This window comes from Acromyrmex echinatior, chromosome 8 (genome assembly GCF_024713525.1).
Source record: "Acromyrmex echinatior isolate Ae372 chromosome 8, ASM2471352v2, whole genome shotgun sequence".
In the NCBI taxonomy this organism is placed as follows: Eukaryota; Metazoa; Arthropoda; class Insecta; order Hymenoptera; family Formicidae; genus Acromyrmex; species Acromyrmex echinatior.
In genome coordinates, this window is record NC_141859.1 from 2,549,106 (window position 1) to 2,562,287 (window position 13,182).

The 13,182-nt window shown below is 35.5% G+C and overlaps 2 protein-coding genes across 3 annotated transcripts; both read right to left on the reverse strand.

Moving 5' to 3' along the window:
• Nucleotides 1-1,183: 1,183 nt before the first annotated feature.
• On the reverse strand, nucleotides 1,184-3,393 carry LOC105150114 (hypothetical protein). Of its 2 annotated transcripts, XM_011062981.2 has the most exons (3): nucleotides 2,743-3,393; nucleotides 2,472-2,641; nucleotides 1,184-2,351 (listed from the first exon to the last, which is right to left on the reverse strand). In XM_011062981.2, exons 2-3 carry the CDS (start codon nucleotides 2,616-2,618, stop codon nucleotides 2,142-2,144), a joined length of 357 nt encoding a protein of 118 aa, XP_011061283.1. In that variant the 5' UTR covers nucleotides 2,619-2,641; nucleotides 2,743-3,393; the 3' UTR covers nucleotides 1,184-2,141. The 2 variants fall into 2 exon arrangements, with proteins under 2 accessions (XP_011061283.1, XP_011061282.1); XM_011062980.2 differs by having other exon boundaries at nucleotides 2,472-3,392.
• Nucleotides 3,394-7,929: 4,536 nt separating this feature from the next.
• LOC105150113 (uncharacterized) lies at nucleotides 7,930-12,246 on the reverse strand. Its single transcript, XM_011062979.2, has one exon. It carries the CDS (start codon nucleotides 11,795-11,797, stop codon nucleotides 10,091-10,093), a length of 1,707 nt encoding a protein of 568 aa, XP_011061281.2. The 5' UTR covers nucleotides 11,798-12,246; the 3' UTR covers nucleotides 7,930-10,090.
• Between the last annotated feature and the right edge of the window lie 936 nt (nucleotides 12,247-13,182).

A 13,182-nucleotide genomic window follows, 5' to 3' on the forward strand; every position in this document is an offset into this window, starting at 1 on the left:
TTGTGAGCCGGGAGAAACGAAATTTGCTACCTGATTATGTGTAAATGTGAAGAGAATGTTCAATTTGATATCTTATCAATTTTTCATTCAACGTTTGTTATATTAAAAATATATATAATTTTCTTTTATCTAAAATACAAGAAAGGCTAAGGGATTGAGGCAACAAATGAAAAGAATTTTAATAAATATTTAGAGAGAAAATATATTTATATTAGGTGTTGGAATTAATTCGTAGCGTTTTTAATGAAAGAATGTTATTTATTTCACATGAGCATTAAAAAATACATTAATGAAAGTACTTCCCATCACTTGTAAAACGCTACGAATTAATTCCAACACCTAATATATTTAGTATATTATATTTTATTACGTTTGATTGTAACACACACAGAATATAATAATTTTTATATAATCATTGAAGATACATAATTAGTGCTAATTAATAATAATAACAATTTAATGTATAATAATTAACTTAAAATCTAATTTTGCTTGCCGCTGAACAGAATTACACCTTTTTCTCGCTTTGTTCTTTTTTTTCAATATGGTTCAAAGAATTATCTTTTAATGGTTTTATAAAATCGTCTGATTCCAAAGTATAAGAAATAAATATTGGAAATGTCCTCGATAATTGATGAACAGGCAATCTTTCTATCTTGTGGATACCGCTTGTCGTGCTTGCCTATTCGAACTAGCCGATCAAAACTTTCTTTTCATGTAATTGCCCGAAGGAACGACGGATATCGTTTCGCATGTTCGACCACGTAATTATTTCCTGCACGCAGGGAAAATATATTTCTTTCGTACTCGTCGATGGAGGCAATCCGCGGATGGTACACCCTCCTTCCGGGGTAGTTGGCTCCTATTATGCTTTTCCAATCTGGAGAGTCGTCCCCGCGCCTTTCCATGTGGAACTCAATGCGAGCTTATCGCTGCGGTCACGTTAGTTTGCTTTCGGAATTTGGCCCACAAGGGATATATAGGTTACATGGTACCGCGCATTCGGAAACGATAAACCTCCTTTCCCCCGCGCAATCCTTACAAAATTGTGTCTTCAATTCGTGAAATGAATTGTACTAACTTTACCATTAGCCCTCAACTACGGATTAGGAAAATTAGTTTTTTTATTTTCAGAATCGACTTTTTTTTAAAACTAAATTCATGTAAATATTTCTGTTCTACATTTTTATTTTATTTCTTTCCGATTACATTATTAATTAAGGGATGATTTATGTGTAGAAAGATTTATTGCATTATCACATGCGCGAAGTTAAGCTTATCTTCGCCTAATTATGTGAAGCAGAGACCGAACATTGTAGTAAATTAGAAAAATATGCTGTTAATTGTTGGCGTTTATATTTTTATTACTTTTATCAGAAATAAAAAGCAAAACGGAGGAGGATAGATTTACTATCGCAGAAGCCTCTATTTCTTGTCACGAGGCGTTTCCATTTCTGTCAGTATTATCGGGACACGCGAAGGGTTAACGTCCTAAATTACAATGGGGGTAAATCTATCTGCAGATTTAATGTGCGGACGGCAGTGTCGAAAATTTGTACAACACACTGCTCTCCGGCTAACGAGACAATGCAGATTATGAAATGTATTTAAGAAGCCGAATTTGAAGCGGGTGTCGATAGATACAGAAGTACGTATCGTTAATCTTTCTATTGAATTATATATGACTTTATCACATTACTACACACGATAGAGTTAATAATATTAACTCGAGAATAATCACCTGAGTGTTTTAGCACGTCACCACGGTGAGAAAATATGAATTGTTGTAAGATTATTGAAAAAGCGTATTAGATAGATTAATTAAAGAAACGTTATATTAATAAAAATTTTTTTCAGAAATATTCTTATAATAAGCTATTTAACATGTTTATTCTATTTAAAATCTGTTTGGTTGCTATAGGTACTTAATTTTTTCAGGAAATTTTGATTAAATCTATGTTTATGTTTTCAAATATGTTAATAACAATGATTTTTTTATTTAAAACATCCTTGGTGATAGTTTACATAAAAGAAAAAAATCAGACGACTATTCTCGAGTTAAAAAAAAACAATTCAAGCGATTACATATTTAAACATGGGAATCGAGATTAAGTACTAGTGCGAAATACGTTTGTAAGCCATTAAAATAACCCTCTCGAGGTGGGCCGCCCGTAAACGAGAACTCTGTAGTGGAGTCCTCGTGAGTACTTCGACCTGAACTTGAGTTTGACGAAGTTGTAGCCGATTCCGCCGGCGGTGACCCACGCCGCGCCGTTATCTTCATCGGAGAGCGAGTTGATACGTATGCACGTGATTCTCGCGTCAGTCGGTCCATAATCCGCCTCTACCTCCTAGTTACAATCAAGAAACCTTTGTGAGTGGATTAGGATAACTGTTTATGAGTGGATCGAAATTCAAAAGAGGTTCATGTGCGATTAACAAGACCCGGTTTGTGATAATTGTAAACGCACTTGATAACCACCGATTCGATACGGTCTTCTGACCGCATATTCCCAAATCAGCTCGTCGTCGACACCTTCTTGACACTCCCAGACTTCCTGTGTCGTCGCAAGCGAAACGGCGCAGAGAAGCAGAAAAGCTGAGAATTGAAACCGCATGTCTCTTCTCGATCCTTGATCTCCTTCGATGATGAATGATGCGCCACGGGAAGAGAATACCAATCATTAACGAATAGAGATATCGAAGAAAAAAATAAAAGAAAAAGAAAAAAATAGAACATACGATAAAAGTGTGTTCTTCACTCTACACGATATTTTCGGATATTTTCGTGGGAAGACGACAGTTTATTGTCAAGCGACCGGGTACTCCGGATAGCACTAACCGAACGAACGATATTGATAGCCGATACATCGATACCCACCGAAAGTATCCCCTTCTGGAATACAATATTTACTCGTTGCTTTGTAGCCGTGGAGATTAGATACAATGTCGGTATCGTATATCCGCCTGCCCGTGTTGTTCCGAGAAGAGCGGGCGGATAATCGACGAGTCTGGTCTCTTCTCTGTTACGCAACTTACATCAAATCGTATATCATGTGTATTATGGATCCTGGTAACGAGTGTTCAAAAACGATTGAGCTTTAAAAACCACGAAAGAAACGAGTTACGCGTCTACAGATAAAAATATTTTGTTGAATTAATTGATATTCTAATAGATTTTATCAAGGAATTTAATCAAGGAAATTCTGAATGTTAGTTATCTCAACTAGAATTCTAAGATTTAACCAAAATTCTAGATTGTTCATTTTCTACCAGAATTTCAATTAATTTAATCAAACATTTTTGTCCATGCACGGTTAAATTCATAATGTCAAGTTATATCCAATTGGAATTATTTTTAATCATTTCTATTATTCACCATTACTACTCAATATAACGTTAATTTTACTAAAACAATGAAATTAAATAATTTAACTCAAGAAAATATATTAAATTTGACTCAATTTTTTTTTATTATTTATTAAGTACATACGTTAATATGAACATTATTTACTTCGAAATTAATCATAGAAATAAATTGATTTACATTTTAATACTTATGAAAGTTAATTAACTTAAGAGATTTGGTTACATTACATCTTTAACGTCTAGCATGATTAACGAGTTAAATCCATTTCTATTATTAGATAGATTGATTTTTATCTCAATTTAACTTTGTATCTTGTTCTAATTTTAAGAAAATTTTAAGAAGATAAAAATAAAGAGTAGATTAACTCTAATCGGTATTTGTTTCGAAATTTTTTTAACTAGTATTTGCGAATCTACTTATAAAATTAACATATCTCTAAAATTAACATAAATTATTGAACGATTTTGAAGGTTAAAATTTGAGGAATAAAATTATGCAATTAAAATTATATAAGGTTGTGAAAAACATTTGGTATAAATAATTTTTTATAACACAATTGAAGAAAAAGTTCGGGTCCACTGGATTCGCGAATATCGATTAGGGTTAAACCGAGATGAAAGTTAATATTTATTGAACATTAGAAACATGAACATTAGATGGATTCCATGTTACCTGCAAATTTTCATCATTCAACTCTCTGAGAATTCAAAGCAAACTGTCAAACTGTCACGCGACTTATGAATCGTTAGTTGAAATCCTAGGACTTAAAAGGAAATAAGAGAATTCTGTCTGTGAATATCTTTATGTTGCTTCTTCACAAGAAAATTAATAAATTTATGTTTTTCTTCCAAGAATGTTTTATATTTCCGTAATTATTTGAACAAGAAAAGGCACGATGTTCTTTGATTAGACAGTATTCTGTTTTTTATTTATTTATTTTTTTTTTATCGAATTTCTTGGTACTTCCAAGTATATGACTGCAAACGATACTGTGTAATTATTAATCAGCATCACATATCAAAATCAACTTTCCCAACCTTGACCTCGCTGACAACATCATTCTACAACGGGTATCTCACTTATATTTACTCTGTTTTTATGTAAAATCTAGCTTTATCTGCTCGACGAATTTGCGAAGCTATACGGGAATTGACTCCGACTATTATAAACCTGTACGTTCATTGTATACAAAATTAATTACTGAACTACTATATATAAATAATATAATACAGATAATAATTAGGAGTTTAAGAATATATCATGTACTTATAGTCTCTGCAAAAAGTAACTGTAACTGAAATTGAAAATTTTCCGTATAAAAATGAATGATGTATACATATGAAGTTCAATATAATTAATATATATTGAACAATTTTATATTTTAAATTAAAATTTTTTTTATTTTATCTTAATTATTTTTTTAAATATGTATTTACTTCTTATTGAAATAATTTTTTATCTAGATTCTAAATCAAAATTTTTGTTTTACTTTCATATATTATAAAAAAAATCTGAATTTTTAAATATTTGTTTTATTTTGTTAAAAAATATTGTACATATAATATATTCTTAAAATCAATTACTAAATTAATCATATCGCACTATTCCTTCCTTGACGATCAATCATGATTCATGGAGTCAAATAGGAATGATTCATAATGTGCCGCAAGAAACGAGAAGCTAGTATGAGAAGAATTTTTCGATAATTTGCAATAAAGAAGAGAAGCAAAATATCCGGCTAATTACTAACAACTTAGCTATTTTCTATAATCTTTTAGTAACAAGCATTTCAAAACTCTTTTTAAAATGTCTTATTAATGTACCCTTTGCGTTTCAAATAATGTTTCATAAAATGATTTAAAAGTGGATCTGTCTGACATAAAATCAATGCTGATTGGCCATATTTTGCATAGAGCGTGTCTCTGAAGTAACAAGTGCCTCTTTTTGGTCTAAACGGCGTGAAAAGCGTAGTTTCAAGCGAAAGAAGAAAAGGAATATTGAATTGTAAAATAATATTGCAACCAGTGAATAATAGTGAGAGGTAAATGACTGGCAGTAACCAGACCATCGCTATGTCAACCAGGTGAATCGGTTCCCACAACGCCGTGCCTGGAACCACGCGGCTCACATTGCCTAAGGAAATGACTTTATTTCTTGTTCTCTCTCCACGCCTCTAAACCAAGTTAGCAACTTTTAAGTCCTTTTACTTTGAATTTCATTATAACGAAATCGACTCGGATTATCGTTATTATCGTTATTATATCGAAGGCAAGCGTCATCGTTATTGCGTTATTCAGAATATTATGTACATCATCTTAAATAGAAACGGAAGGAAGCGTCGCTACCTCTGTGAATGAGAGCTCGGATAAGTTTATGGGTAAGATAGACGCTCTTATCGCGTGCCTTTCCTGAAGGAAAGTAAAAAATGAGGGAAGGGTACTGGCGTATATTGATTTATTTTACTAGCCGTTGTCAAGGAACTGCATTTCAATATTATGGCATGATAAGGTTGCGTTACACACTTTATTGCCACCATTGTCCAAATCTTCGACTCACGTCCTTGTTCAGTGAAAAAAGGAACGGAGTCGATTTGTGACTCTCATTTCCGTCTTCGTTTGTAATGAAAGATGCAAGTTCATCAGAAAGTGAACACTTTATGAGGTATCTCTTATTTTACGCAATAGAATGGCTGGAATATATAAATAAAATATCTGGTGAAATATTCGCTTTCTAAAATAATCTTCTCTTAACTTAGACTTATCTAAAAATACTTTTATATTTACCTAAAAATATTAGAATAGGTGAGAAATATAATAAATGTTATTATTCATTTACCTTGCAGAAGTAATCATCAAAATATATCATCATAAATAACGAGAGAAGTTGAAATTGAGTCATCTTCGCGACAGCTCGCATTGACTTTTGAAGATAGATAAATTTCATTTTTGAAGATATTAGGTGTTGGAATTAATTCGTAGCGTTTTTAAATGAAAGAATGTTATTTATTTCACATGAGCATTAAAAAATACATTAATGAAAGTACTTCCCATCACTTGTAAAACGCTACGAATTAATTCCAACACCTAATAATTCTGTATATTTCACGAAATGTTTACTGTCAATTACTGTCAGTTTACTGTTCTTATATTTAATCGTCAGTCACGTTCTCGGCGTATTTTCATCTCTAACATGATTTTTTTATGGCGAGGCACATGGAGGAATTATCAGTGATAAAACTATCGCCAGACAGTTTTTGTATATCGCGTCTTATCAGGAATTTTTCCGTTAATTCGCGAACATTTCCATTCGTTGGTTTCTTTTTTATTATCGCTGGAAAATCAATATTTCAGATCACTTTTAGTTTTAGATTTTAGAATTAGATTCTCGAGATTAGATGTTATTCGGATATATATTATGTGATATGTTGAATGTAGAAGTGCGAAAAATAATTATGTTTAAAAATAGTTATATTTTTTATTAACAGATTTGATCAGTTTGAATTTTTCTGTTAATTTGCGAACACATTTTCAAAATTATTGAATTATTTTTTAGCCAGATAAGATTATTAATTTCCAATTTGTATAGTAAAAATTGACGTATGTAATAAAAAAACAATGTAACATGATCGTAATCCCACGTGATTAATTATATATTATATTAATCGAACCGAAGGCGATTAAAGGTTAATTTGATAGTAAAATTGATTTTGCTTAATGACGTTGACGCGAATATTTGTCTACTTGCAAAAAGAAGTGGGTAAGTTTTAAAGAAGGAAGGAAAGGAGAGATGAAAAAAGAGAAGATAGACAGATAATACCGGCGAACCGACTTTTCTATTCTCTCTCTCTCTCTCTCTCTCTCTCTCTCTCTCTCTCTCTCTCTCTCTCTCTCTCTCTCTCTCTCTCTCTCTCTTTCTCTCTACGAACCGACGACCCCGAGCTGTCAAAGTCCGTCAGCCAGTGTTGCCCCCGGGTCATTTCATGTACAGCGCGAGGCATTATTTACTGCTTCACGCGTACAATCGCGTCGTGAGGAGATTATAAGTTCCATCAGCCAACCAGCAACACGTTGGTGAAACGCCCTCGTGTGCAAGATGCATTACGCACGATGCGTTACCTCGTTAGTACGAACAAACAATGATTTCAGCGAACGATCGATCTGATCGACGATATGATCATATACGATATGATACACTGGTCATTACTCCTTCGTTATAACATATTTATCAGTGCAAGTAAATCTTATAGTTTAAAAATATATGACAAAAAAAATAATGGATTTTGCTTACATAAATTTTTAATTTTGATCCTCTATACTTCGGTTTTTTTTTTATATCAATTTCAATTGATTTTCGTTGATTAATATAATTTTAATAGACAAATGAGGATAAGAGATATATGTGTATTTGTGGAGTTTATTGCAATACGAATGCAATAGATCGTATAGAAATATATTAAAATATTTAAATATATTAAAACACACACACACACGCACGCACGCACGCACGCATATATATATAATTAATTGATATGAATGCTTAATTTATTAAGGAAAATATAATTTAATGTTTTTTTAAAAATATTTATTAACAAAAGATTGACAATATGGATTATATTATCAGAAATAATATAGATTATATCTTGAAGTTTTTCGTAGAATTCTCTTTAAAGCTAAATTTTCGAAATAATTCGAAAATTACGCGATAAAATAGATTAAACGATTCAGACAAACTTATATTGTTCGTCAATTTTTCCAATTAATATATTTCATGCTTGACCCCAAGGAACATTCGAAAAGTTTCATCAAGATTAAAGAAAATAATAAATAATCATTGGTTTTATTATAAAGCTAAGATACGTTTCAGCTGCGAGAATCACTAAATCTGATTTATTAGGTGTTGGAATTAATTCGTAGCGTTTTTAATGAAAGAATGTTATTTATTTCACATGAGCATTAAAAAATACATTAATGAAAGTACTTCCCATCACTTGTAAAACGCTACGAATTAATTCCAACACCTAATAATATAAAAAAATCGAAACGTTTCATAAAATTATCAATATAAATACCTCGTGTTTTTTCCATATAAAAGAGAGAAATGATATCAGAAGGGTCACTTCCATCAATTACGCGCTGGTATTTACAAAACATGTACCAAGCAATCGTATAATTGTAAGCGAGTACGCTCTTACTCGGCAAGCAAAAGCAATGATATCGCCAGTGCCTATTGATCTGAGTATACGATAGTTTGTAAATAATCCTCAGCGATTGTATAAATCTTTCGCTATTACATATTCGTGAACAATTTATGATTGATCTTAATAATGATGGAAAATCGAAGATTAATCTTCTCTCTAAAATATATCGCTAGTTCACACATTGCATGGATGATAAGCCGTCATTTTTTTTTAAATATGAAATCTCGCAATGACCTCTTAACGTCTAAAGCAAGCGATTAGCAACGATTCGAGTAAATTGAATCAAAGAGAAACCTCTCGCGATCGCGATTATGATAAAATATAGCAATGAAGGTAAGATTAGATTTAACCGGCTTCTCGAAGAATCGACTTCCTTTTCCCCCTTTTCTCATTATTGTACGAATCGTCGCTGTGCCAGTCTGCAGGGAAAGATAGGAACATATTAATCACACGCAACGCAAGTCTTTAGTACAATCAGTACTGATAGCGTGCAACTTGCCGAGAGCATGTGTTTTTCATCAGTGATCTCCGATCGCGCTTCTCTCCCATACGTTCCTCCAATCGAGAGCAAATGGAAGAGGCTCGTGTGGCAACGCACATTTCGCTGTATTTCTTCTTTTTTTTTCGCATTTTTCTTTTTTAAACCGATTACAAGCCGAACTTGACCTTTGCACCTATTTTTAACTCGCTCACTTTCGTTAAAATCCGTGAACAAACCGGCGATTGCTGGTAGTGCGATAGTCTCGCAAATGGTACGGTCCTCCATTCACTCCCTCTTAGACACGAATCAGGGAGAACGCGCATTTGCCATCCAAGCAGAGCAACAAGTCACGATAACGTCAAAATGACGTTACAATTAATCGTTACTGATTGAAAAGTGACTCTTAGTAATTGGAGCCATTTTGATGTCATGATGACTCGTGTTTTGCATGGACAAGTCCTTATTTTCTAATTCTCGAATTGACACACAATAATCGTGTCTCTTTCCTCTTCTCTTCAGCAAAATAGTACTGCTACATATTTATACGTTACAATCGTTAATTAGTAAGTAAGTAAAATTAAATTATATACACGAATACATGTACACTCTCTCTTTCACATTCTATGCGTGGAATCGTATTGTTAGTCTCATATTCATTGATATGTTACAACACGACGCAAGGTAATGTAACAAAGGAATATGTAGCTTATTGCCGATTAGACTTTACCGATCAGTCGCGTGTGAAATAGATACACTGTTCTCCAATAAATAATATCACACTCTACACAATTACTCACGAAACAGAAATAAGTACGATCTCCGGGATTCGTCTGCGGATCTCCTCTTTGGCACATTCGTTTCTTGGAGACGCGATCAACGTTGAGATTCAGATACACTCCAACTCTTGCATCACGAATTAAGGATCAATTGTGAGTTCTTTATGATCCTCGCAATGTTTGAAGGACAGCTGCATAGGATAGTAGGCGAAATAGAAGAGATCTCAGTATAGATACGAGAAAAACTTCCGCTTTAAAGATGAATCCTATTGCACTACCGCCAGGGGTGGGTTATGCTGCGTTCTGATGACCTCTGCGACGCGCCTGAACGGTAATTGGAGGTGATAGTAGGCACAGTAGGGCAACGGGTCCCAATACACGAAAAGGGATTCCCTCTTGTCCAGCACTGTGCCCAGAAGATGGGGCGCGGTCTCGCTGGTTGATTGTTTGAGGGCACTCACCACGGTATCGGACAGCAACTGTCGGCTCGACGTACCTACCAACGTTGAATTCTGCCTGGAGAAGTGGCGGCAGGGTTTCCACACCAGACGCGGATGTATCCCTGTGCAACAAATGTAGGGCAGACTCACGCCTACCCGGCAGCCGATGGACATCAGCTCACCCGTTTCCTCAGCCATCGCCAATCGGAAGCTCATGTGGCCGTTGATTCTGTCACTGAAGGAACGGGCGAAAAACTGTTCAAGCCATCTTATAATCTCGGGACGTTCTTCTGGTATGAGGCCCCGATCTTCATCCACTCGGCAGGTCACGTTCGTCACTATCCGTGACTCTTTCAGCGTGGTGCAAGTGATGAAGTGATCTCCACCGGGATCGCGGATTACCACCCACGGTCGCCTCTCGCTGATCTCGTGTTGATTTCGAAACTCTCTGAAGGTGGGTGGTAGCAAGATCTTGGCGCGATCACGCATCCCTGCGGGACCGGCAGCTAGCATCATGTACCTGCCGTTGCGGAACGTGTTTCGTTCATAGAGCGCCGACAGGTCCTGCATTGATCGCAACAGAAAGTGCTGTGGGATCGTAAGACCGAGCATGCGACAGCGTCGAAGTAGCTCCAACGGGTCGTCCAGCGCGGTCACCTCACTGGCATCGGGCACGAAACACTCGCAACCCATGGTCTCCAGATGCGGTTTCGCCAAGGCGTCGTAGTATGCAGTATTGGTAGCACTCACCGGTATATAGTAGGCCACACGTTCGCACTGGACGATATCCCGTAACGCCTTTATATATTCGACAACGTTCCTGGGCCCAGGCTGCGGTATCGTGTAGTACTTGGAGCAGGCGGTGGAGAATCTGGCTAGACCGAACAGGCCCTCGAGATCACACACTATCACCCGGGCGCCCGCCTTATAGAAGTTACGTGCAAGATGCACCGCCTGCACTGTGCTACCACCGCTGATCAACACGCACCGCTTGTTGCGTGATCTCTCATACGCCGGGGTATGCAGAACCATGATGAACCATTTGAAAACGGTCAGTGGCAGTTGCAGAATCACCCAGAACAGGCAGATCCAAGCAGATGCCCAGAGAGCAGGAGCCCAGATCGCGTAGCCAATGACATTAAAGATACTTCGAAATAGACTCAACAGAAGTCCGAAGTACCAAAACAAGATCCTCGAGAGAATGGAATCGTTGTTCCTCTCGACGTTCCGACTATCTGCTGCTAGCGTATCCTGTTGATGATAATGTTGCTGTTGTCGTTTCTGCTGTCGTCTCTGAGAGAGTATCACCGTTGACATACTCGAGAGCGATGACGCCCGGGAAAGATTGTTCGGTGCGTGGGACGTCGACACGACCACGTTTGACGACGTACGCTTCAACATGGACACAGGTGATATTCGGGGTGGCGATGTGGATAACGGTGTACCGGGTAGCGTCGGCGACACGCTGCTATTACGCGACATCGGCGGGCTGGAAGACCATAATCTGGAGCTCTCGCTCGAGCAGGCGGGCATCTTTGTATTTCCTGTTTAATGTTTGTTACTTTCGGAACCTTGTCCAAAAAGATTATGAATTGAGGAGCCTAGCTGATCGGTAGAAATCCTTATATTCAGGATTCATACCTTAGTCTTGGGAAATAACCGTCGGTTATTTCAGCGAGAGAAGAGAAAGATGAGATGCAAGATAGTTCTTCCCGAAGGTCGATTGTACTTTAATCACGGATAGAAAAAAATGATCTCTCTCTTTTTCAGATGGGACAATAAAAGCGACCAGATGACACAACATACACGAAAATTAGAGCGATGCTGTTGCTGACATCAATCGCGGAGAAGATACTCAGGACTTATTCCCGTCCTTAATTGTCGGTTTGCACACGCAGCTTTAACTGAAGCTGGGCCTCGAGTATCCCGGTCTCTTATGAAGTCTGCATCTCCGACGTACTATGAACCGGAGCCTTATCTAATCGTTGCGCCTCAGACACCGCAATGAAAAGAAAGAAGTCACAAAATATGTCGTGTCTGCTCTCGCTTTTCTCCCCTCTTCCTTCTTTTTTATTTCCTTTGATCAAATTACTCGAAGAGGAACGAAGAGGAAAAGAGACAGAGGGTCGCAAGAAAAACTCTTGATGAAAAAATCGATTCATATATCAGCAAGCAATCTAACCGATTCAAACATCAAGAGAGTAGAATATGCCATTATGTTAGATCATGGCATGTGTAAATGGCATTATATTTTATTGGATTGTTATTGCATTATATTGGATTGGATCGTCCTCTGCCACGAATTTGGATAATCATGCAATCAATAATCTTTGTAATATATATTATAAATCTATAATCTCATTAAACTTGTTTTGATGTTACTTTTATGTCAAAATTACTGCATCTTAATTACTTGCACAATCATTGGATTATTTAATCATAATTGTTATCTTGATAAAATAAAGAATAAAAATGATAAAGTTACTTTGATTGATGAGATAATAATTAAAATATATTTGCTTTTTTTAATACGCAGTGGACGTGGCATAAAATGTTTTGAGAAGATAACCCATAATTATTTAATAAATAAACAACGCCATCTGTTGAATGAATAATGTTATAATATTATTTCATAATGTTGTAATATTAATAACCATTTATTCATTAGTATCAGCTGATATATAAAATATATATCGGTATATTACCATTTAATTGAAATGAGATCTGAAAATAGATTATATTAATTTTTTAGAATAAATTATTATGTTAATAATAACTTATAATGTTAATAATAAATAAGTTTTGTAAGTTATTATGTTAATCAAATAAAGTATACAAGAACAGAAAAATATACTCGAAATGAAATTAATCTGTGCATCGACAATTGTCGATAATTGTCAAATGAAATTTTATTTATT